The 24,247-nt window shown below is 39.0% G+C and overlaps 2 protein-coding genes across 4 annotated transcripts in view; one reads left to right on the top strand and one right to left on the bottom strand.

Moving 5' to 3' along the window:
* WDPCP (WD repeat containing planar cell polarity effector) overlaps window positions 1–15,405 on the bottom strand; it is a 611,687-nt gene extending 596,282 nt beyond the window's left edge. The window contains exons 1-2 of the mRNA XM_089922334.1: window positions 14,549–15,405; window positions 9,869–9,985 (exon numbers count right to left, since the gene is read on the bottom strand). The gene's annotated coding sequence lies outside the window, so the exon portion shown is untranslated. The remainder of the gene's footprint in view (window positions 1–9,868; window positions 9,986–14,548) is intronic.
* Window positions 15,406–15,556: 151 nt separating this feature from the next.
* The window catches only part of UGP2 (UDP-glucose pyrophosphorylase 2), a 55,209-nt gene continuing 46,518 nt past the window's right edge, over window positions 15,557–24,247 (top strand). Inside the window, exon 1 of one of the 3 annotated variants that reach the window (XM_022597219.2) lies at window positions 15,557–15,650. Coding sequence is in view for 1 of the 3 variants with exons in the window: in XM_022597220.3 (XP_022452928.1) it covers window positions 16,757–16,775 (19 nt within the window). In the remaining 2 variants the exon portion in view is untranslated. Of the gene's footprint in view, window positions 15,651–15,670; window positions 15,797–16,039; window positions 16,776–24,247 lie in introns of those variants that run through there. The other 2 variants (XM_022597222.2, XM_022597220.3) reach the window with 2 other exon arrangements.

The following is a 24,247-nucleotide window of genomic DNA, read 5'->3' as shown; positions in this document are numbered from 1 at the left end:
ATGCCACATTATGGTATGGAAGCTTATAAATTTGTATTTTTAAGGTATTAAAAACAGATACATATTTTAAATTATTATGATAAAAATAATACATGCATAAGTTAAAAATTCAAACAGATGAGCAGAAAAATAAAAGAGAAAAATACAGCCCAACTATTGTCCACAACCTAGTTCTACTTCCTAGAGCACTTTTTTGACCAGGACCCAAGTAGGAAATACATTTTACACACACACACACACACACACACACACACACACACACAATAAAAGTTTCACCAGTTTTACTTAATCATACTTTTTCCTCATCTTCTCCCTTCTAATGTAGATTGTAACCCACTAACTTGATTTCAGTCTCACAGTTTGAAAAACACTGCCCTAAAGGTAGCTACATCAAATTGTTTTTAGTACTTCTGATAGTTACCTCCATACTTGAAAATAATACACACATACTGCCACATTTTGGTTCAACTCCTGACAGTTTTAAAATTGCCTCCACACTTTGAAAAAGAACAACAAGAATTTGGCTTAATTATATTAGCCTCCATTTTTCTTCCCCTAGTCTCTTCTATGCAATTTTTATTATAATACATTAAGTTCTATTTGTTACTTAATTGCTTTAAATATACTTAAACCTCTATTTCTTGATCTACCATTAGAAAGTGTCCATCCACACTTTAGAAAATGTCTCTTGACTCCTCCATTATGTAAGTTTAATACATTTGCATCCTTTCACTTCCCTCCATTTCCCAACTTTATTAGCTGTACCAGTACTTTTACACAGTCAATACTTATAATATTTACACTGTTAGAATAACTGACTTTTGCATTTTGTCTTTAAATTTATTTTGAAAAGTGATATTTTCAGTATTACAATTTAATAAATCTTATTCACTGCTGAATAGTATAAGTGAACTTGTAAAAGAGAAATATAAACCATGTTACTAAATCTATGCTTTTTGAAGGAACATGTTCTAGGTGTCAATGTCAAATGGATTCTCTTTTTTCATATGTCCATTGATTACTCATAATAATGACACATATTTGTTTCACCTTTGGACCATGGGTTATACAATTTTTTTGCCTTTACTAAAGATTCTAATTGTCTTTTTTTGGTTGATGACAGGAGAAGCATATGTCACCCTACAATTAAGATTATTAAGGTTTTTAATCATGCTATTTCATAAAAATGAATCTACTTTTTTCTTAAAGATGTTCTTCTGATACCCTTCTAACTTTCCGTCATTATTACTACTGATCACCTTGAATGTCTAAATATTTGTGCTGAAATATCTTTTTATTGCATTCCTAGAGCAGATTCTATTACTGGCTTCCCATGTTTCCTTCTTGAGTTCTCTTTTCATTTTGCTAGAACATTTACTTAAGCTTTTTTTTTCCTGAAAAGGTACATAAGAAGTCAAAAAAAGTGAAAAATTCCCTAATTTGCTCTCATCCTTGAATGCTTTGTCTGTCTATAGAATTCTAGGTTCAGAATTAATTTTCTCCCAGAACTCTGAAGTTCTACTGCCTTCTTATAATCAGTGTTGCTAAGATAAATAGCAAACTTCAATCTATTTCAACCTCCCTATCACTCCTGTAAAGGTAATTGACAACTTCTATTTGGCTGACTCTGTTTCTTCTGTGCTGTTTAATTAAACTCTCATAACTGGCCATTTCTGATACTCTCTTCCCTGGGCTCTATACCGCAAACTATGCTGGTTTTCTTAAATAATTGGCTACTCTTGCTCATTCTCCTTCACATGTTTTTCCTTTTTCTACGTGACCTCTAAATGTTGGAGTTCCTATACCCTCTTTTCTATTCTCTATGCCTTCTCCCTATATCAGTCCTCGTGCTTTAAAAACTATCTGCTGACAATTCCTAAATTTATATTGGTAGGCTAGACTTCTTTTTGAGCTCCAGATTCACATCTTTAAACATCTGCTTGACATCCTCTTGTATGTTTCCTAGGCATTTCAAGCTGAACATGACCAAAATGAATTTTTTCTCTGTAAATCTGGATTCCCTCAGCCTTGACCATCTCAGTGACTGGTGATATGATGAACTGCTGCCCTTGACTCTTCCCTTTTAATTCACTCCTCATGACTCCTCCCTCCTCATCTGATTCTCCCTTCATCCAGTTCATCACCAATTCCTGTTATTTCTGCCTTCAAAATATAGAGCTATACTCTATAAAAAATGTAAATCATATCCTGTCAGTTCCCTGCTTTAAATGAAGGATAGGATAAAATCCAAAACCTATACAGCCAGCCCTGCAGGTCTGATTCCTTCCTAATTCTACGGACTCATCTCTTGCCTCTTGCCACTCTTCACTCACTTATTTCCTCCCTCCAGCTTCCTGTCATCTCCTAGAACACACAGTGCTCTTTCTATCTCAGAGCCTCTATAATTGCTATTCTATCTGGCGTATTTCTCCTCAGGTCTTTATATGGCTGACTCCTTTTTATCCTTCAGGTTTTGGCTTAAATGTTCAGAGCCTCCATGTTAACCCACACATGGCTTCTAAGTGAATTAGGAAAAGGTACCCTTCTGGAGAGCACCATGTGGGTTGGATTAGCCCCCACAGGCAGCAGTGTAAATGCTACCTCTCAGAGGGCTTTTCTTGACCACCTTACTATATTAATGCTCCCTCGTATTCTGGATCACAGCACTCTGTTTATTTTCTTCATAGCTTTTCATTCAACCCGCAATATTTAACTAATTATTATTTTATTTACTTACTTACTGTCACCCCCACTTAGGTCAGGAACTTCTCCATCAACTTCACTATCATAAACCCACGGCCTACTAGTGCCTGGTTCATGTAGGTGTTCAATGAATATTTGTTGAATGAATAAATGAATGAAACTGGGCTCTGAAATTTCATATGAATGTGAAAAATAAAATGGCTTAAGTCATCCAGTTCTGTTTTTCATAAACACATTTCATCTGAAAACTCATTTTCCTTTACATTTTATTTTACTATTTAATTATTTCCACCCCTTGAATTTTTCTGTTTCCTGAAACCTTTTTTTCAAACATCATAGGATTTGAGTGGGATTTATGGCATTGCTCGGGAGTTGGTGATATGTCAAGCTGAGCACAAAGAGGTGTTAAGTATCTTTCATTTCAAAGAGAAAGCTTTAATAATTGGAGCTTTGCCACTTCCAACCCCAGCCCTTCCCCACCTATCCCCAGTGTCTATGACTAGAAGATTGAGGAAGGACGCTGAAAACAGAAATTGTCAGCATCACTGTAGGCCAGAGTACAGCACCTTTTCCATGGGGAGCAGGGAAGTGGGTTTCCTACCTCCCAAACTAGGTGAGGTATGAAGACCGAAAATCACTTCTCATAAGAAGGGAAGACCAACATCAACCTCAACTGTTGGATATTTTTTAGGTAGCCTTCTTGTTGATCTGCCCAGTACTACTTTAAGTGGAGAAAGGAGAAACGAAAGAGATGGCAAGGTGGAAAGTAGGAAGCAGAGGAGAAGTATGTTATCAGACTATGCGGTGTGGCAAGGAAGTAGGATATTCTCATTAGCCAATAGACTCCTTGGAAGGTAGCAGGGTTTAAGTCATTTTGCTAAAGTTGCATCTAAGTGAGCAATCTTTGGATAAGGGGATGCTTGTAGCAAGAGTCTGTGGGTTGTATTACCAGTTGTAAGAGCTGAGGTAGGGTGAAAGAAGTCAAGTTTGCACCAGATCTCCCGGGTCGGGGAACTGCATGGCTGGAAGGCTTTGCAAGCACCCTCCTGTCCCCACAAATCATATAAATGCCACAATAGAAAGCTGGCATTTGCATCTCTGCCATATGGAAGTAAAGCAGTAAAAACCAACAAAGAACTATAACTGCAAACCCAGTGAACTAAAGAGATATTTATCACTCTTCCCCATTTTTCCTCCAGTCTCCCAATTCCTGGGGAACTACCACCAGAAGGAGAGGAAAGATGAATGAAAATGCAGACCATACCTCCCCCTCCACTGCAGGTTCCTGGAATCTCAAGTAAAGACTGAGAAAAAATAATGGGTGCAGGGAAAAAGAAATTTAATTGGGATATGAAATTGGATTTTTTTCCCTCACTTAAGATAAAAGGAATTTTTTTTCACGTCAACATATATATCAGTACAACGACCACATCTTTTAATGACTGACAGTATCCTTTTATATTGATTTTAAACATATCTATTATAATTTAACTACTCTTCTATTAGTCCATTTGAGTTGTATCTTCATTTTTACTATTAAGACACTGCAAGAAATACCCTTGTACACACCATGAATTTTCAAAGCAATATATTTAAAATTATGTTTAAAAATATATTTTAAGACCCAAACCTATCTTTTTCCACTTAAAGAATCTCAAAAGCTCTAGCTGTAAGGCAGATCTCTAAGCATAGGGACACTGGTTTAACAAGAAAAGTGACTAGAACAAAAAATTTCACAATTTGTATGGAAACACAAAAGAATCCAAATAGCCAAAGCAGTCTTGAGAACAAAAAATGGAGCTGGAGGAATCAGGCTCCCTGACTTCAGACTATACTACAAAGCTACAGTAATCAAGACAGTATGGTACTGGCACAAAAAGAGAAATATAGATCAATGGAACAGGATAGAAAGCCCAGAGATAACCCCATGCACCTATGGTCACCTTATTTTTGATAAAGGAGGCAAGAATATACAATGGAGAAAAGACAGCCTCTTCAATAAGTGGTGCTGGGAAAACTGGACAACTACATGTAAAAGAATAAAATTAGAACACTCCCTAACACCATACACAAAAATAAACTCAAAATGGATTAAAGACCTAAATGTAAGGCCAGAAACTATCAAACTCTTAGAGGAAAACATAGGCAGAACACTCTATGACATAAATCACAGCAAGATCCTTTTTGACCCACCTCCTAGAGAAATGGAAATAAAAATGAAAATAAACAAATGGGACCTAATGAAACTTAAAAGCTTTTGCACAGCAAAGGAAACCATAAACAAGACCAAAAGACAACCCTCAGAATGGGAGAAAATATTTGCAAATGAAGCAACTGACAAAGGAGTAATCTCCAAAATTTACAAGCAGCTCATGAAGCTCAGTATCAAAAAAACAAACAACCCAATCCAAAAATGGGCAGAAGACCTAAACAGACATTTCTCCAAAGAAGGTATACAGATTGGCAACAAACACATGAAGGAATGCTCAACATCATTAATCATTAGAGAAATGCAAATCAAAACTACAATGAGATATCATCTCATACTGGTCAGAATGGCCATCATCAAAAAATCTAGAAACAATAAATGCTGGAGAGGGTGTGGAGAAAAGGGAACACACTTGCACTGCTGGTGGGAATGTAAATTGATACAACCACTATGGAAAACAGTATGGAGGTTCCTTAAAAAACTACACATAGCACTACCATACGACCCAGCAATCCCACTACTGGGTATATACCCTGAGAAAACCATAATTCAAAAAGAGTCATGTACCAAAATGTTCATTGCAGCTCTATTTACAATAGCCAGGAGATGGAAGCCACCTAAGTGTCCATCATTGGATGAATGGATAAAGAAGATGTGGCACATATATACAATGGAATATTACTCAGCCATAAAAAGAAATGAAATTGAGTTATTTGTAGTGAGGTGGATGGACCTAGAGTCTGTCATACAGAGTGAAGTAAGTCAGAAAGAGAAAATCAAATACCGTATGCTAACACATATATATGGAACCTAAGGAAAAATAAAAAAGGTCATGAAGAACCTAGGGGTAAGACAGGAATAAAGACACAGACCTACTAGAAAATGGACTTGAGGATATGGGGAGGGGGAAGGGTAAGCTGTGACAAAGTGAGAGAGTGGCATGGACATATATACAATACCGAACGTAAAATAGATAGCTAGTGGGAAGCAGCTGCATGGCACAGGGAGATCAGCTCAGTGCTTTGTGACCACCTAGAGGGGTGGGATAGGGAGGGTGGGAGGGAGGGAGACGCAAGAGGGAAGAGATGGGAACATATGTATATGTATAACTGATTCACTTTGTTTTAAAGCAGAAACTAACACACCATTGTAAAGCAATTATACTCCAATAAAGGTGTTTAAAAAAAAAAAAGAAAAGTGATCAAAGGAAATCTCTTCTCAGGATTTGTAGAATAGAGTTTAGAGTTGACAAATGAGTGGACTGAAAAACACAGTCCCAGTGTGAAAAGATTAAGGGCAGTTCTGGGGCTAAACAAAGAGTAAATGATCATGGTTTAATTTTTCCTTGACACTACATTTATGGGTCTATCAGTTATATTGTACTGTGTAACAATACATGTATTGGATATAGCTTAGCTGGGCAATTATTCTACTGGTCTTATCTGGGTCACTCATATGGCCAGTTTGACTCATTGGGCTCCAATGCATGTCTGGCAGTTAATGCTGGTGGTCTAGGGGATCTCAACTGGAAAAATTTGTTTCTACTTCAGGCTGTCATTTTCTAGTAAGTTAGAAGGGCTTCTTCATATGGTGGTCTCAGGGCAGCATTCCAACAGGGGAGACTAAAGGCTGAAAAGCTTCCTAAGGCTAAGGCTTAGACATCACACAACATCATTTCTGCCACATTCTATCAATCAAAGAAAGTCACCAGACCAACCCAGATTTAAGGTGTGGGGGGAAAAGACTCACCTCTTAATGGGAGGAGTGACAAAGTGACGTTGCAAAGGATCAGGGCACAGGGGTGGGAAGAATTGTGGCCATCTTTGCAAACACTCTATCACAACAAACTTGTTTTGAAATGCCTCCTTTAGTGTTCTAAAAGTAAATTTATAAGTCAACTATTTGCCATCCCAAACATGTTTCCTGAAGAAATAATGGGAAAACTCTAATATAGACCAATATAGCACTCTACAGCTTTTAAAGTTCATTCATAAATATCTCACCTGATAATTCATTCAACTAGTTTCTTTTGATTGCCTATTATGTGCCAAACACTGTGATATGCTCTGGGGATGCAAGATAGACACAGTCCTCGCCCTCAAAGAGCTTACAGTCTGTGGGGCAACAATAGATGTTTAATAAGTAATTACAAAATAAGTAATAACACTAACGAGATTAATGTTATGGCAAGGCAATACAGGAAACCACCAGTTGAAATCATCATCATCACTCATACCCTGCCAACGCTGAGTGAGATGATCTTTATGATAACTCTGTAGGAGGCAAGACAGGACATTAGTTGTTATTCTCATCTTTAAGTGAGGAAACTAAGGCTCATAAAGCTAACCAAGTAACTTATCCAGGGTTTTCAGGTTCTAAGTGGCAGAACTCAAAATAAAAAAACAGGCTGTTTTCTAAAGTCTGCTTTTTCCAATATACTCTTCTGCCTCCCTAGAAACCAATACTGTTATGAGAACCTGAAACAGAAAAAAAAACACCAATAAATTAAAACAAACAGAAGAACCCTTGGATGATGGTACATATTTTGTAGGGATTCTTCTGAAGGGACTTCAGTATTTACAGCTTCAGAGACTGATGTTGTACAGTTGATTCTTGAACAGGGGTTTGAATTGGAGGGGCCCATTTGTATAGATTTTTTTCAATAAATATAGTACCTTTATTTTCATTCTACAGATCTTTAAGTGTGGGGGAAGAGTTTGTGTTCAATTAGAGATCATAATAGGTAGAATCTTAAGAACTAGGGTTTCAGTCCTGATTCTATCTAAATTGTTTCAGCTTCCTACTCCTTTGTTTTTGGGGTAGAAATAGCAGTAGTCAGATTTTCCACTGCGCAGGTGGGGTGAGCGCCCCTTCCCCCGCCACCACCATGTTGTTCAAGGCTCAACTGTAATGTATAACATACCTAATCTAGTATACCTACCTATACAAGAAGGAATTCTGCTTACTTCCTAAATCTCTCTGGACCCTAGAATCTAGACTGTTATCATTTGGGTTCACTATATTGAGAAAAAGCCATTTAAAAAATAATGCCTATGGACATATATACACTACCAAATGTAAAATAGATAGCTAGTGGGAAGCAGCCACATAGCGCAGGGAGATCAGCTCGGTGCTCTGTGACCACCTAGAGGGGTGGGATAGGGAGGGTGGGAGGGAGACACAAGAGGGAGGAGATATGTGGACATATGTATATGTATAGCTGATTCACTTTGTTATAAAGCAGAAACTAACACAACATTGTAAGGCAATTATACTCCAATAAAGACGTTAAAAAAAATAAAAGACTAAAAATTAAAAAATTAAAATTAAATAAATAAATAATGCCTAAAGCAGTTCTTTAACATGACTATCTACAGACAACAAAAAGGATTAGATGAAAATGACAAAACTGAATTTCCACTAAAGAATGAATTATACATTATGCAATTTACTAAGCAATTAACTTAATCAAGAATATACATGTCTTGGCCTCAAATTCTTTTTGGAATAAGAAAGGATATAAATTATAAATAAACATGGACATATGTAATGTATACCCACATATATATGTATATACGTGTACATATACATATATATGCACACACACATACACACAAAAATTTCAAATAATTAGTATTGTTTTATTCCTTCTCACTAGGAAAATGGTAAAACCCTCAAGTTAACATGGTTTAAGGAAAGTTTTGGTCTATCTGGATCCTTCTTTCTTTGCTTATCCTGTTACTCCATTTGTGCCTTTATCCAGTCTCCATCCCATGCTGGTCTGTGTTAGAAAGGCTTACATATCAAACAACTTAAAGTCTCTGAATCTGTCTGTGATGCTCAAAATTCAGACAGTAGTCTTCAATAAATTTATTTCTATTATTTGAATAATCTTAGTTTTTAATTTGTTACTGAACAGATCCATGCAAAGCCAGAACTTCAGTAGGTTTGTCAACCTCTAACGTTTTCTCTGTAAAATTCTTTTCAAAAGTCATTGATAATTGAGAATAGCCTCTCTCTTCCTCCCAGCACTGCTCTCTGCTCCAAAGTCTCATTTTCTTGGTGTGCTGCCCAGCAGTGGTGGGGTGGTAATGTAGACCAGAATTTTCTAATTCTATGCTTCGAATGGCTTACAGCTGTGAAGCATGATATTAAGCCTTTCAGGCCTGGGGCAGGCAGTTGGGACTCCCTCCGCTGGCTGCCTCCAGCTTCTTGCAGGCTTTATCAGAGGATGGCCCAAGATGAACAGTCTCTACAGGTGGAATGGATGATGAATAATGTCCAGTAGTTCCACAGGCCTCTTATCCAAGCATAGTAGTATGCTCGGCAGTTGGATGCTGAAGTAGATGTCCAGATGGTAGAATACGTCCTTGGCTGTGCTCAGCACACTGCAGCCAGCATGGAGCTCCTGGATGGTGCAGCTTTGATGGCTCTGAAACTCTGACTTCACAGACATCAGATACTTCTGATTGTTTGCAGCTGATGTGCTCTTTTAATGGCATCCAAAGTAGTTTTGGTCTGATTGATCCAACAATGCACATGTGTTTTACAAATTAAAGCTTCATCATTATTTTAAAATACTTGGTAGAAAAAAGTTCAGCTGGATTCAAAATCCATTTGCCTTATCATGTCATGTTTCATCATTGTGTTTGTCAATAAAAAGAGCTGTTAGATTCTTTGAATAGAATATCAACCATTATACATTTTTGAATGGTTGCAAAAGAAATAGTTTAAAATAATTTTTATCACCTATTTGTGCAATGTTCCTGATGAATGGTGACTCTATTAGTTTCCTATGGCTGCTGAAACAAATTACCACAAACTGGGTGGTCTATAACAACATATATTTATTCTCTTACAGTTCTGGAAGTCCAAATGGATTTCTCTGGGCTGAAATCAAGATGTTAGTGGGGCCACGCAGCCTTTGGAGGCTCTAAGGGACAACCATTTCCTTACCTTTTCCAGCTTCTGGTGGCTCTTCATTCCTTGGCTCATGGATTTGAATCATCACCTTTTCTCCCTCTGCTTCCATCATCACATGCTTTTTTCTTCTCTGTTTTCAAATCTCTCTGTCTACATTTAATTAAGGACACCTGTGATTACATTTAGGACTACCCATATAAACTAGGATAATCTCTCTACTTGAAAATCCTTATTTAGTCATATTTTTGAAGTTATCCTGTTATACCATACAGGATAACACTCACTGGTCCTGGGGATTAAGAACTGGATATTGTTGGGGGGCATTACCCAGCCTACCACAGTGACTATCAAGAATCTGAAGAGATTATCAGTTGACAGTCTTGATCAGAAACTATGTATAGCTATTTCAAGCATAAAACCTGATTAAAAAAAATATGTTCATGCAGGCAAGTTCAAATTTCTGACTCAAAAATTTGAAAAGATTTCATCTCAGAGTTTTTTTTTTTTTTGCGGTACGCAGGTCTCTCACTGTTGTGGTCTCTCCCGTTGTGGAGCACAGGCTCTGGACGCGCAGCCTCAGCGGCCATGGCTCATGGGCCCAGCCGCTCTGAGGCATGTGGGATTTTCCCAGACCGGGGCACGAACCCGTGTCCCCTGCATCGGCAGGCGGACTCTCAACCACTGCGCCACCAGGGAAGCCCCATCATCTCAGAGTTTTATACAAATTCAGTGTTTAATATTTCCCCTATTACTTTGTTTTTATTTTCATTACTTTATATATATTTAAAAAGCAGCTAATTTTTCACAAGTCCAATATAGAGGTCTACAAATTCCCTCCAGGTTACCCCAGGATGCCATACAAATATTACCTTCTTTTCTCTGTGTCATGATGAGGAAAAGGTTGGGAAATATAGCTCTACAAAGTTTAGGAAACTAATACAATGGAGGAAAGAATGCCGGTGGTGTAAGTGAGCTAAGTCCATATCTATTGTAACAGGAAGTCAAAACATACAATGCCTAAGATCCAGAAACCAAAGAAATAGCAAAATAAGCATTTAGAAATAACAATCAGGTATAACTGAGGTAACTGTCAGAAGAAAAATGGTTGCCTCTGGGGTACAGGGCTGGAATAAAGAGGGGCAGAACAGGAGAGAACTATTATTCATTATGGGCATTTTGGTATTTGCTAGATTTTTTTTAAAGATGTGCATAATTATTGAAATTTTTGTTTTAAAGTTCAATTAAAAAGGGTATCAGAACTTAACAGCAATATACCACATTTTTTCCTTTGGTCTTTTCTCTAATATGACATTCCTCCTCCTTTTCATTCTAAGGAGGAAAAACACACTGTTATTTTTTATTTGCTAATCATATTACCCATTTTAATGACCTATAATTACCCAGTTATTTAGGCTTCATCCAAAGAATAATCTTGAGGATCTTCTCTTTAATATTTAGTTAGGGTGGTGGGTATGAAGTGCTTAAAATAAATTTCCTGAGACTAAGTTAGGGAACAGAAGTTCTTTATTCCTTCCTTCCCAGTGGTGGCACTGGCAGGAAATTTAATAAGCTAGACCCAAGCAGAGCTGTTTGGAAAACCATCAAAAGATGTTTGATGGAATGCACAACAGGGAATCTTTAATATGGTTGAAAGAGGAAGAAAAAAAAGGATTAAACTGAATACTTTTCTATTTAACAGCTCTTCTCTATGAGGATTTCAAAGTCACTAAGAATAAGTAACTTCATCATCTATGCATATGTCACCTTAGAAAAGCAGTATAATATTTATTCTATCTTATGAGTTTAGCAAGAGATGTATTATTTCATAGTGAGTTTTTTTTGTTTTTCCAAATTATGATTACTTAATGATCTATGTTTATTAGAAACTCTGAGGGAATACAGACTGTTTCTTTATGCTTATTCCTAGGCCTACTCACTCTGCCTCTATAATCGGGGGGGCGGTCTGTAGATGTAGTTTGGCATGTGACTGACATACAATTTATGGGCATCACCATTTGTGACCAACATTCTCCTCTGGGCAAGTGCAGAACAAGAGTAACAGGAGACAACATAGTAAAGACCTACCTTCTATGCAACTTTCAGAGGAGAACCCACAGGGAAATTATTGATATGCATGAACAAGATAACACATGTGGTTAAACTGCATTTTTGTGAGCCTAATGACTTTTAAGACTACTCAGAAGATTGGTTTATCAACTCATTAGACAATTATCTGTAATGTGAGACAATCCTGTTTTTTAAAACACCTTATTTGAAATAATTGCTACTGTTTTGATATAAACTTAAATAACCTTCAAATGTAGTTTTAAAAATCATACTGTGAATAAATGGAAGGATATAATTGAAATAATTGAAATTCACAACTTGTTTCGGAAAACTTCCTGATTCATTAACAACAGAGTGTTGGCAACACGAAAGAATGAAGTCTTTCTCGTTCTCAAGTATTTGGAAACATCATTCATTTTTTAGACTACTCATTCATTAGCAGTCTGTCTCACAGATATTACTAGATATCTTTTTCCAGTTAACCCTGTTTGGTTACCTTCTGACTCAAATAAAATGCCCTATTGTTAGGTCTAGTCAGTAACTGGCAACTTCCGACTAATAGTAGTCCCCTTTTTCTTCTTTCAGTGGGTGGTCTAGGATTTAGATGGATACAGATGGAAGCCAATATTGAGCGTGGGCAACAGTTTAGTGTATAGTTGTTGCCTGGTCTCTCGGCTAAACACTTTGTGCATGACATAGAAATTTTTATGTCTCTGACATGCTCTCCAAAACTGCACTGCTTTATTTTCTTGTGTGTGGGGAAAAGGGGGTACGATAGACAAGGAAAAAATTAAAAGACCACACACATTGCTGATCTGTACACTTATTTCACACTTTAGTAATTTCTAAACCACCCTGTATTGGATAATGCTCATGGTGGGTAGTCAGCAAAGCTTACTGTAAAGTCATCACGGCGTTGCATTTACTGCTATTACTCTTATACTTGGCCCAAGTTCACATTCTAGGTGGAAATAACTGAAACTTAAAAATTATTTACCTCTAAATATAAATTATAAATTTAATCCTATTTACAGCTCTCAAAGAGTAGCGAACAGGATACAACACTGCAAGTTAAAAAGATTTAGTGGCACTAAACTGGTCATTCAGAATACACTTATTGAGTGCTTGCTATGTACCAGACACTGTGCCAAGCATTAAATCTAAAAAGGCACCAAAAAGGATGCTTAGAAATAGGGCAGTAGCCATCGTTTCCTTGTGTTGATAGAATGTTCCTATCTAAAGAAAAAGATATGGCAAGGTTGTTATACATCCCAGGACATGGAACTGGTTAACTTAAACTGAATTTTCTCATGTTTCTATTGGGAAGTATAAAGAAGGAATGAGAAAATTAGAGGCAGAATGTATATCATCCTTGGATGGTAATATATAGTACCAGCGAAAAACTGGCTTTCAGGCTTCTTTTTAGTTTACAGTCCATCTCATTCCAACTCATGACTGTACACACATTCCTTCACAGGCCCCCATTTCATCTTCCTTTAGATTCTGTCCCCCCACAAGTTTCTGCAAAAGTTTCATCTGTAAATCTATCTATCCACATTACAAATTTCTAATGATACAGATATCAACTTCATGCACCTTGAAGGAAAATTCCACTGTAGTGTATTATGAAAAAAAGGGGTCACACACACACACACACACACACACAAAGTGATTTTTCAGATATTAAAATGTGTAAATATATTTCAGAAATAGACAACAGCCTTTTAAGCACACTTGAAACTTCTCCACGGCCATGATCTTTCCTCCTTAATCCCACGTGATCTGCCAAGTGAGATTGTTTCTAGTGGCTCTGAGGTAGTGGGAGGTTCTTTTACAAAATGTTTGGGGGTTCAGAATTTAAATGTAAATCACTATGTAAAGAAATTCCATTTTACAGGGCACCATTTGAAATAATATTTGAGAATATAGCTTCTAGAGTGCTACTTCTCTAAGAGCCAGCCTCTGAACTGATATAGACCTAACCACTGAAGACAGGTAGTTACTTTTTGGAGATTTCTTGAGGCAGCAAATGTACAACATCCTTTGGTACTCTATCTCAATATATAATCGCTCATAAATCAAGATGTCATTCTTAGGTTTTACCAAATACTCTTGCTGCAATTAAAACTTACTTCCTCTCTCTTAATCTTTTGTGTAGGTAGGAAATAACTGATCATCCTTCTTAAACCTTGTATAATTAAAGACTCTTCACTGCTCTTCAGCTTTATCATTTGTAGGCTAAGCAACCCTATGGGGCTCAAATCTTTTGGTAGTATTTTATTTTGGTGTTAACGCTGATGGATGGATAAATACTGCTTATTCAGTGCTGGAACAGTTTCTCTACTGTACACAAAGAATGTAGAGATTCTGATCAAGATCTTCAGTCTCCAAATGCTGCTATTAAAATGTAGACATTTGGATTTTACACACTTCTTTGGGGAAATCAGTTTTATCGCTGAGCGGTTTTTGGGTGTGATCCTTTTGGATTTCATATAAGAAATATAGTACCAAGGGTTATCATTCTCCAGCATGACAAACGAATCACTGGCCTTTTCTGTGTTACTTCAATAACATTTCCATACGAATACACAGCACTAAAAAAATAATTTGTTTACAGAATGAGCCATTTAAAAATTCTCACTTTACCTTGGTTGATTAGTGTTGTCCAAGGCCTCAAACTCTTCTAGAATGACATGGTTTACCTCCAGCACCCAAACAGAGCGCTGACAATTCATTTGTCCTGACGCAGGCGCCTTAGTCATGAATTGTAAAGTCTGAGATACACCCAGTGACAGGTGCAATGGGTCATACAGGTAGGTGGGGTTGGCAACATCAGGTGTGATTTAGCGGGCGCTGCGCTGGCCCTCTTGTAGTCTCCGACTCACTGCAAACGTTCTTTTAGCATCCTCTTTCCTTGAGGGCTTCAAAAATCTATTAAAAGCAAAGCACCTCTTGAGGGATAACTTAAGTCATTTCCGCTTTTATCAGAAAAGTAAACGCCTAACACTGCGGAAATCTCTACAGGAATAGGAACCGGGGTGGTGGTTCTGGTGTGAGAGCCTTCGCTTGGCGTTTTCTTCAATGCCCTAAATTCCTCCTCCTGTTAGTTAAGTCCCACACATCCAACTGCTTACTCTTACTCTTTAACGCATTTTCACCCTTCCGAGACCAGATGTGTGGATAGAGTTTGTGTCTACCGAGATAGGGCCTGGGCTCTCTCGGGGTAGTTGCGCGGGGTGCTCTGGCTCCATTCGCCCGATAGATATCTAGCTTCAGTCTCTGGTAAGCGGAAACATTTTTAAGCACGACAAAAATAACCACTCGTGCTTCAGGCTGTCTCCCTTGCTGAAGTATCTGTGGAAGGCTGGGAGTTCTACTGGTGAAACATCCCTGGCCCAGCCGCTGGAGGCGCAGCCCCAACGCGCGGCATCCGGGTTCGGGCTCGGGCTCGGGCTCGGGCTCGGGCCGCGGCTCCGGCTCAGAGCCCACCTCCGCCAGGCTCCCTCTGGCCGCATACGCCCCGCCCCCTGCCACTCCTGCGCGCCTCATTGGCCAGGCCCTGAATCCGCCTCGGCTCCTGACTGGCGGCTGCTCCTGTCTGTCTGCGCAGTGGGGACATTTCCGCCGTGAGGGGGGCTGCTCCAAATGGAGGGGGAGGGGAGGTGTTTAGGAGAAAGTGGGGGCTTTGGGTTGCGGGATCCTGCAGCCCGCTGGACGAAGGAGGTCAGAAGCTGGGCTGCGACCACTGGTGAGGGGTTCAAGGTGTGCATGTGTGAGGGGAGAGGGGGAGAGAGAAGGTTGCCTCAGAGGTGACATTCTCTCAGCCTGCGAGCCGTCTTCCAGGCGCGCCATAAACGCCCCCAATTTCCCAGCTACTAAAGGAAGAGGAGGAAGGTGGGTCTCTGTGGCGGTTTGGGGAGGGGCCGGGGCGGGCTTCCCACCACCCCTTGGGCGAGTGTGTTTCCCCCTCTGAGGCGTGTAGAGCATCCTCTGCCTGACCCGGTTTGGCCCCGGAGGCCCAATTTGGGGTTCGACCAGGAGGAACTAGAATGTGTGAGGGTCGGGGCGGGCCCTCCCGGGCTCCTGTCCCTCGGAGTCGCCTCTCCCCTCATGGGTGGCCCCCCAGCGTCCGCTGCGGGGGAGGGCGTGTAGCCTTCGGCCCCTCCCGGGAAAAAGCCGCGGCAAGGTTGCCGCCGCTCCCAGCAGCGAGGCGTTGGTCTGGAGGGCCCCGCCCGCCCGCGCGCCGAGCGCCTCTTAGTCCCGGGACGTTGATGGGCCGGTAGAAAGGGTTGAATCGCTCCCCTCTGCCTGCCTTCCCCGCCTCGCGATCCCTGCAGGGCGGGGACCGCCGTTGGCCAGAGTTTCCCGGGGAACTGTCCAGAGGCCGGACGGCAGAGAGGGGAGGGGGAATAGGGGGTGCGGCCCGCCTGTGCCTGCGGCCGTGCAGCTCCGGAGGGCAGTGAAGTAGCCGCTCTAGATACGCCTCTTTCATTGATGAAATTTAAGTTCGTGTGATATTATCTTTTCCGGGAGCCTCCAGCTGGCCCTCATTTGCGTCAAGGGTTTAGTGTAGCCTGGAGTTCCGAGCCGACTCGGTCGCACCAAGTTTCTGTCTTTTGGAAGTACGGAAGGTTTTCCTGGGTGTTTTTTTTTTCTTTTTTTTTTTTGAGGCAGTTTTAGCCGCTTTGAATACTCCCTTAAGTGGCAAAACATAGGAAGAGGAGAAGGAACTCGTCGGTTGTTAAAGCAGGGGTGGAAGAGAGACCTGCCCATAGCGTGACTCCTCTAGGCATTTGAATATATATATATACACACATATATATATAGGCCAGAGTATTTTAATAAATCCCTAAAATGTCGAGATTTGTACAAGGTAAGACACGCTTCTTTTTTCTCCCGGGTTGCTTTAGCAGTACCGAATTTGGGTACTGGCAGTCTAGAGGTTGGTGGGTGGTTTGGAAGTGGAAATGTTCATTTGAGATACAATTCGCGAAACCCTTTTCGTTAAATTGACATTTGAGCTGTCTTGAGCTGCTGGGTTGGCGTTTCAGATACACGTAATTTATACCCCTGTACTCTGCTGCATTTAGTTCTGCCTCCCTGAAATCAGGTTAGTAGCACTCTGGCTTCCTGGGATAGGGGCTGTAAATGATGATAAAACAGGACTTTGGCTGCTGATTAATCCCTGTTCTCTTTTCCAGGTCGAAGTCAAGGTAACTCTGGGTGCGGACGGGAAGGGGAACTGAGAGGGCTGAGGAAAGACGGGTGGGTTTAGCCAGGACTATTGGGGAAGCTTTAGCGTTCTCAGCTTCTCCGTTTGTGTGTACGTGGTCTGAGTCTCAGATTCATTTATTGCGAAACCGGCAATAGCTCGTAGAAGCCGGAGGTCATTTCAGCAGGAGAAATGACTTTGCTGCATTGCTGTGTTTATTTTTTCCCCTTCTTTGATATCTGTAAATATTATTAAGGTTTCTTTCAAATTAGAAAATTGTTCTCTAAGTTCTATATGTGTTAAAAAAGGTTTAGGGAATGCCTCTCAACTGAGTTAAGCAGTAACATTGCGTGTATGTGTGTGTGTAACGTGTACACATTGAAATTGGTGCTACTTTAAACCTCTGTCATCAATTTGTAGCATAGGATTTGCCTTCTGGTAAAAGTAAACCCTTTTCTTGCAGACCCCGGAGTGTGAAAGCTTCGGCCATCTTGCTGAACACACAGCTAGTATAAAGTTCACAACCACTTAATGTGGCTCTCAATAAATGTAATGTACTCAAAAAAATTGTGTCAGTGATGGCCATCATTTGGCCCTGTGCATAAAAATGCCCTAGTAGGTTTTATATCACTTTATTAACTCTTCTTTGAGTTTTGTATAATAAAGTAAGAGAATTTGCCTGCCTTATTATGAAAACAGATGGGACACTTATGTCTGCCTTTAGGACTAAGCTCAGAAATGTCACTTGTCATTAGACTTTTAAATTCATGTTATGCCTTGTATGTGGTAAGAGATGCTTCTGTTCAGGTTGAATAAATGTCTTAGTCAAGAACAGAAAGTAGAGGTAACTGTAAGAAGTTTGCTGGACTTTGTAACAACAATATTTAATTACCAGCAAACCAGTATTGCAATAATATGCTAGAGAAAAGTGGACAAGTCACTTCTCTTTAAAAGTTAAAAATAACATTAAACTCCAGGTGTTCCTCGTTGTTATGCTTTAGCGCAGCCTACAGAGATGGTGCATGTTGACTAATGTCACATCCTTTGCTGTTTGTTAATGGCTAATTGTTTTCAGGAGATTCTAAATAAAGTGGCAATACCTGTGTATGTTGTTATTCCTTTCCCTTGTCATCCACTTTTTTAAAAAAATCAGCTTTTTATCTTGAGATTTTTAGAAAAGTTGCACATATGTCAAAACTAAGAAATTATTACAAGTACCTTACTATTAACTAAACTACAGACCTAGACTACTTTTCCATGATTCAATCCAACATTGCATTTAATTGCCATCCAATTTGCTCTGAGTGGTAGTTTTCTTTTTAAATTGGCAATTTTGCACAAAAAGATGACACCTCTCCCCTCCAAAATTTTTTTTAACACGATTTTGCTCCTGTTTATCATTGTTTAAATTTGTACTTCAAGTGTAAACTCTCTGTATGTTTAACTCCGCTGCATTGATCAGTGATAAACTATTGGGTAATGATTCTGCTGTCTCCACAGATCAGTTTTTAAGTGTAAGTGTTGGGATTTTTGTTTTTGAATTTTTTTTGGTAGCAAAGATCAAATTGTTTGATCTTTGCTGTAGCATTTATTGATATTTCCACTCATTGACACTTAGCTTGTGCTGCTTCATAAGGAAAAGATTGAACAAATATTAGGCCTCTAAACTGTTTTCATATGTTGTCTCATTTAAGCTTCACAAGAACCCTGAGAGGTAGTAGATTTCAATCATGACCTTACAGGTGAGAAAATTTAAGTATCTTATCCAAAGTTCACAGCTAGTAAGCACTGAAATTCATATATAAATGTGTCTTAAACCCTTGTCCTTTCCAGTACCTTTTATTGCCTCTTATGTTAAAAAAACTTATCAGGAACAATGTCTTCTTTCTCCAACTAGACTATCAGTTCCCTGTGGGCAAAGATAATATATTCCTGGGGGAAATAGAGTGTCTTGAAGTGGTGGATGCTCTGAAAGAATCTGTCATGGATGACAAATGAGAAATGCAGACTTTCCATGTACTTTTTAGTAGTTTAGCCTACTTTTTTTTTTTTTTGCGGTACGCGGGCCTCTCACTGTTGTGGCCTCTCCCGCTGTGGAGCACAGGCTCCGGATGCGCAGGCTCATGGGCCCAGCCACTCCGCGGCATGTGGGATCTTCCCGGACCCAGGGCACGAACCCGTGTCCCCTGCATAGGCAGGTGGACTCTCAACCACTGCGCCACCAGGGAAGCTCCTAGCCTACATTTTTGGTTGTAGTTTATTAACACCTCTAACATAAATGTTGAGAAAGATAAAAGGGATGGACCTAGGCTTGAATCCTGTTACTAACAGGTGATCATAAACAACTTTTCTGAACCTCCGTTTCTATTTATATAAACATTGGGTATTAGTACTTATGCCAAAGGGTTTTTGAGAAGCTGAAATGAGATTAATTACGTGAATGCATTTAGATGGCCAGTAAATTTTACTTTCCTTTCTTAAAATGATGGTAGCTTTTTGGATAGCATTGCCACTATGAGTATAACCCCATGTCACAAACAGAAACAATGCACCTATGACAGTTCTTTATTTTCCTATTCTAGGTTTGGTGTTCAGGCCTCCAGCAACTTGGGAGTTGATATATATATATTTTTAAAGTATGGGGTTGGAGGGGAAAGCTTGAACAGTGATGTGAATACATAATTGGTGACAGTTTTTGTTTCAGTCCAATCAACAACTAAAATTATGAGCTCTTACAATACGCAATGTACTGTATTGGGATTTCTCCTGTATCCCTTATGGTTGGCATTTGAAATTCAGATCTGTGTATTATACCTGTGTGTTGTGTACACGTGTTTGAATGTCCTGGAACCTGGGGTTGCTATTCTCGGCTTGAATCTCTTCCCTCAAATCTAGGCAATGTGCTTTATAGCAGCGGTCCCCAACCTTTTTGGCACCAGGGACAGGTTTTGTGGAAAACAGTTTTTCCACGGATGGGGGCGGGGGGATGGTTCAGGGGGTAATGTGAGCAATGGGGAGCAGCATTTGCTCCCTAGCCTGCCGCTCACCTCCTGCTGTGCGCCCGGTTCCTAAGAGGGTTGGGGACCCCTGCTTTACAGGAAAGCTAGGCATGTCCATTCTCAAGCACTTTGTAAGTTATTAGGTAGAAATGTTCAATTAATAAAAATAGTTAATGTCAATAGGCAGGAGAATTCCCAGTATGTATTCCTTGGCCAAAAGAAGGTTCAACTTGCTTTGGGCATCTCCCAAGTCTGTGTTTCTCAGGCACTTAGAATTCCTTCTCATAGGAGGACTCTTTACTGGATCTCTGGCTTAATCCCCTAGCTGGTGTATTCTGCCCTCAGGTCACCTTCTGTCTGCCTGTGAAATTACATCTACATTTGCTAGTTTTCTACGTCCCAGGAGTTGTTGCAGGGCCCACAATTTTTCTAAATAAATGTGACTACTACTTAAATGAGAAAGGGCCCCTTGTCACAGTTGGAGGTGACACCTCCTCCTGTGACCCTGCTGGGTCATCAACAGCTGTGACTTTTGCCAGGTATGTTAGTCAGTGCCATTTGGAATTTGGCTTTTCAAAAGTTGTGAGAGCTATGGGACAATCTCCCTACATGATTTGAAATTTATAAATGGCACTGGGCCTGCTGTCATCTAGCCAGCTAAGGCCGTGTTATGTACTTATACTGTAATTTAGAAGAACTTTTAGAATTTATTTATTTATTTATTAAAAAAATTATTTTTGGCTACATGGTATGCAGGATCTTAGTTCCCCACCAGTGATCGAACCCACGCCCCCATGCAGTGGAAGCATGGAGCCTTAACCACTGGACCGCCAGGAATGTCTCTGGAGGAACTTTTTAAAAAACTTTGTCTACTTAAATTATATAAAAATGTCCCTTAATATTCTTAAATTGAGGTACTTTCTTATATTACAAGGGAAGCCGTTTGAGTACCTCTGTGTCACTTAAAAAGTATTTCAGATTTTCCATTTGTTGGAATTCTCTTTTAGTGACTTTTTTTTGGTGATTCTTGTTTGGTCAGTGGAACGTAGCCAGGGAAGATTAGCTGAACTAATTGTAACGGGAGGGGTCTCATATGAATACAGGGGTGAGAAGCATTCTGGGGCCTGGTTGTAGAGGTCAGGCCTAGGCCTGGTTGTTCTCAAATCCTAAGACTAAATTTAGCCTGTTGCTGATTATTTAGATGACTAGGATGTTTTCAGCCCAGGAAGGTTGTGGCATGGATTTGAGGCAGGACTAGAGGTGGCAAAGCAATGACTAAGGCACACTTCTCATCTTTTAAATATGTAGCGTAGGATTCACTATGTTGCTAGAGAGACAGGGATTTAGTTAAATTCAGAGTCACAGTTATAAATGGAAAATTAAAAGAAATTGTTTGTCTTTGTTCTTCATAACTGGGTCTTCTAGTAAAGTGGATGATTTTCATTTGTGAAAGCCCACTCAGGGAAAAAAGAAATTAGACAATAGAGAAATAAATATTAATTGGTACACTTCTTGGAAGTGCCATTTTAATATTCTGAAGATAAATTGAAAAAAGGAAATTGATGTTAATTTTGGACAGTAGGTGTTGTAATATCAGTTAACATTCACTTCACATTCTCTGTGTATTTATTTTTCTTCATAGAAAATTGTAGTAACTTTATGAATTGTAGTGACTTTAATCAAAAGAATGGGATGCTTAATTTGTGTGAGGAAAATTAGTTGGCCTAATAATGAAAATATTCTGGGTCAAAGAATAATATATTGTAATTTTCCAGTTTCCACCATGTTGAATTTGGTACTTTTTGTGGAAGTGCAGGTATTAGGAGTTCCCAAAAAGTCAGATATATCCATTACTGAAAAGTTAATATAAACAAATATTTAAAAGTTAAACTAACTCTGGATTATCTGTAAAAATGAATAATTAAGAGTTGACTGTATTAACTTTATGTAATATGATTCATCCTGATATCCAGAATTTATGCCGTTGGAGAAAATCCCAGCAATATTAGAATAAAATTGTGGGGGAGATCCTCTGAAGGTTTGGGATTTAGTGAATGTGGAAATATGATTCACTTACCACCCTTTTGATTGCTTGGGATCTCTTCAGAAGCTTGGTTTTCTAGACTGGTGTCCTTTTTACACAGCCTACAGTTTCTTTTCTAAACTGTCATGTTTTGAATTTGGTGTAATAGTGTTTGAATTGTGGACATTTTGGTCTTGGGTAATTTGATGGATTGTCCCAGGCACAGTGACTATTAATTGAAACCATATGTCTTAGGTCTCTAAAATTGTACTACGAGGCATGCATCTTTCTATTAATAACTTACTAAATTCTTTGCAAGTTGGCTTGCTAAGTTATTGAAAGAAAATTAAACTTTATGTGTTTTTTGGTTGGGTTTATGTGTGAGAAAGGGGATAGTACTCCATTTGAAAGCTGTTTTCCAGTTCTCTTAACTGGTAAGCAAGCATCTCCTTCAGTTCCTTGCAAAGTAATTGTCTAGGATTCAAATTCTGCCTCTGCCAACAGTCCCATTGTTTACTTTTCTCCATCATTGCCAAATGAAATCCGTTGTGCCCCCAAACCATTTTGACAATTAAGAATTGTTTTTGAGAGCCATGGAGAAATTGGCTGTGTTGTCTTAGTTAACTTATATAAACAACAAAATGTTTTGTTTTCCAAACCATTGCTAGATATTTGTTAGTTTTATTATGTAAATCAAGAAAGTTCCCTGTTTCTCTGATTTTTACTTGTATCTTTAAAAAAACAACCCCACTATTCCTTATATTCATGTACATGAAATAGTCATGTTATGCTTAGTCTACTTTTTAATTGTTAGACTATTCTAGGGGACACTCCTTTTAACAATAGTTCCACTTGCTCTTTGTCTGCAAAGGTAATTGAAGTTTGTGTTTTTCTCTGGTTTCTGCCCTGGCAAAGACTGATGTGATTTTTCCTTTATGTTATAACCCTGCCTAGAATTTTAAAGCTTCCAAAGAGTGTAGGAAAACCAAATAACACAGTTTTGCACTGTTGTGGGTTCATTTACGCCGATGGTAAAATGCTTAGGCCTGGTAATAAAATATTTATAGAGTACATAAAAGCTTTCTTCAATTTTTCATTGCCCAGAAAATAAACAATATAGAAGGAAAAGTTGAAGCGCACAAGAGAATGCTTATTCTGATATGTAGTTTTCACTTCACGCAGTAACTTCACTTGATAGACATATTTGGGTTTTTGCAGTTTTCATTCAGACTTGGTGGCATACAGCCTGGAGGTGGTAAACTACATAATGCACCACTGTAACAGAGAAAGGGAGAACTTCCTCCAGGAAGGAGAGGCAGGGCGCCACGCAGCAGGGTTGGGATTCTTGCTTGGCTGCCACTGTGACCTTAGGCAAGTCAGCATCTCTAGGCTCTGTTTCATCTCCAAGATAAGGGAATTAGACTCACTAACCTTAAAGCCTTTCCAAGTTTAAAAATTTTATCTAAATGCACATGTATCAAATTACATGGCAGGCCTGTCAAATCATTTTTTGGTCCTTGATGGTGATTTTATGTTGTATCCCTTTTCTCTCCTCTCAACAAATGGGAAATGGGTGTGATAGGCCCCTTACCATCCATTAAACTTGTTGCAGAGTGATATTATTTAACTAGTTGGCACATCTCTCCTGAATGTTCTGTTTTCCAGAAGTGATATTTTCTGTTTTTTTGGTTTTTGTTGTTGTTGTTTTTGTTTTAAGAGCTAGTCTGTTGTATGAGAGCAAGGTTAATCTTAATTATTAATGAGAAGTCTGGTTTATGTATAAATTCTAACAGTTAAAAATATTTTTTAAGCAAGCAATGCATGATTAGCAAAAATCTTGATTATTAAGTAGCTCTGCATGTTCAGTGCTGGAACAGTTCTCAAAAGCCTGGTACCTTTTAATTTTTGTTAATCAAAAATCATTTATTAAGCATTCATATGGCTGTGACCCATGCAAGTGTTAGGATGTACATGGCTGAGTCATTTAAAAATCTACGTAAATGTAAACAGTCATACTATAGTTTATAAGCTAAAATAATATTGACTTTAATACTGAAAGATCATATAAAATTGTATAAGACCAACTAATTGATTTTTCTTTATGATTGAAT

Source organism: Delphinapterus leucas, chromosome 13, assembly GCF_059928025.1.
Source record: "Delphinapterus leucas isolate spDelLeu-1000000601 "Yukka" chromosome 13, BTC_Dleu_Yukka2, whole genome shotgun sequence".
NCBI classification, from domain to species: domain Eukaryota; kingdom Metazoa; phylum Chordata; class Mammalia; order Artiodactyla; family Monodontidae; genus Delphinapterus; species Delphinapterus leucas.
The sequence above is the reverse complement of the archived record's forward strand: the minus strand, read 5'-3'. Positions and strand labels throughout refer to the sequence as shown.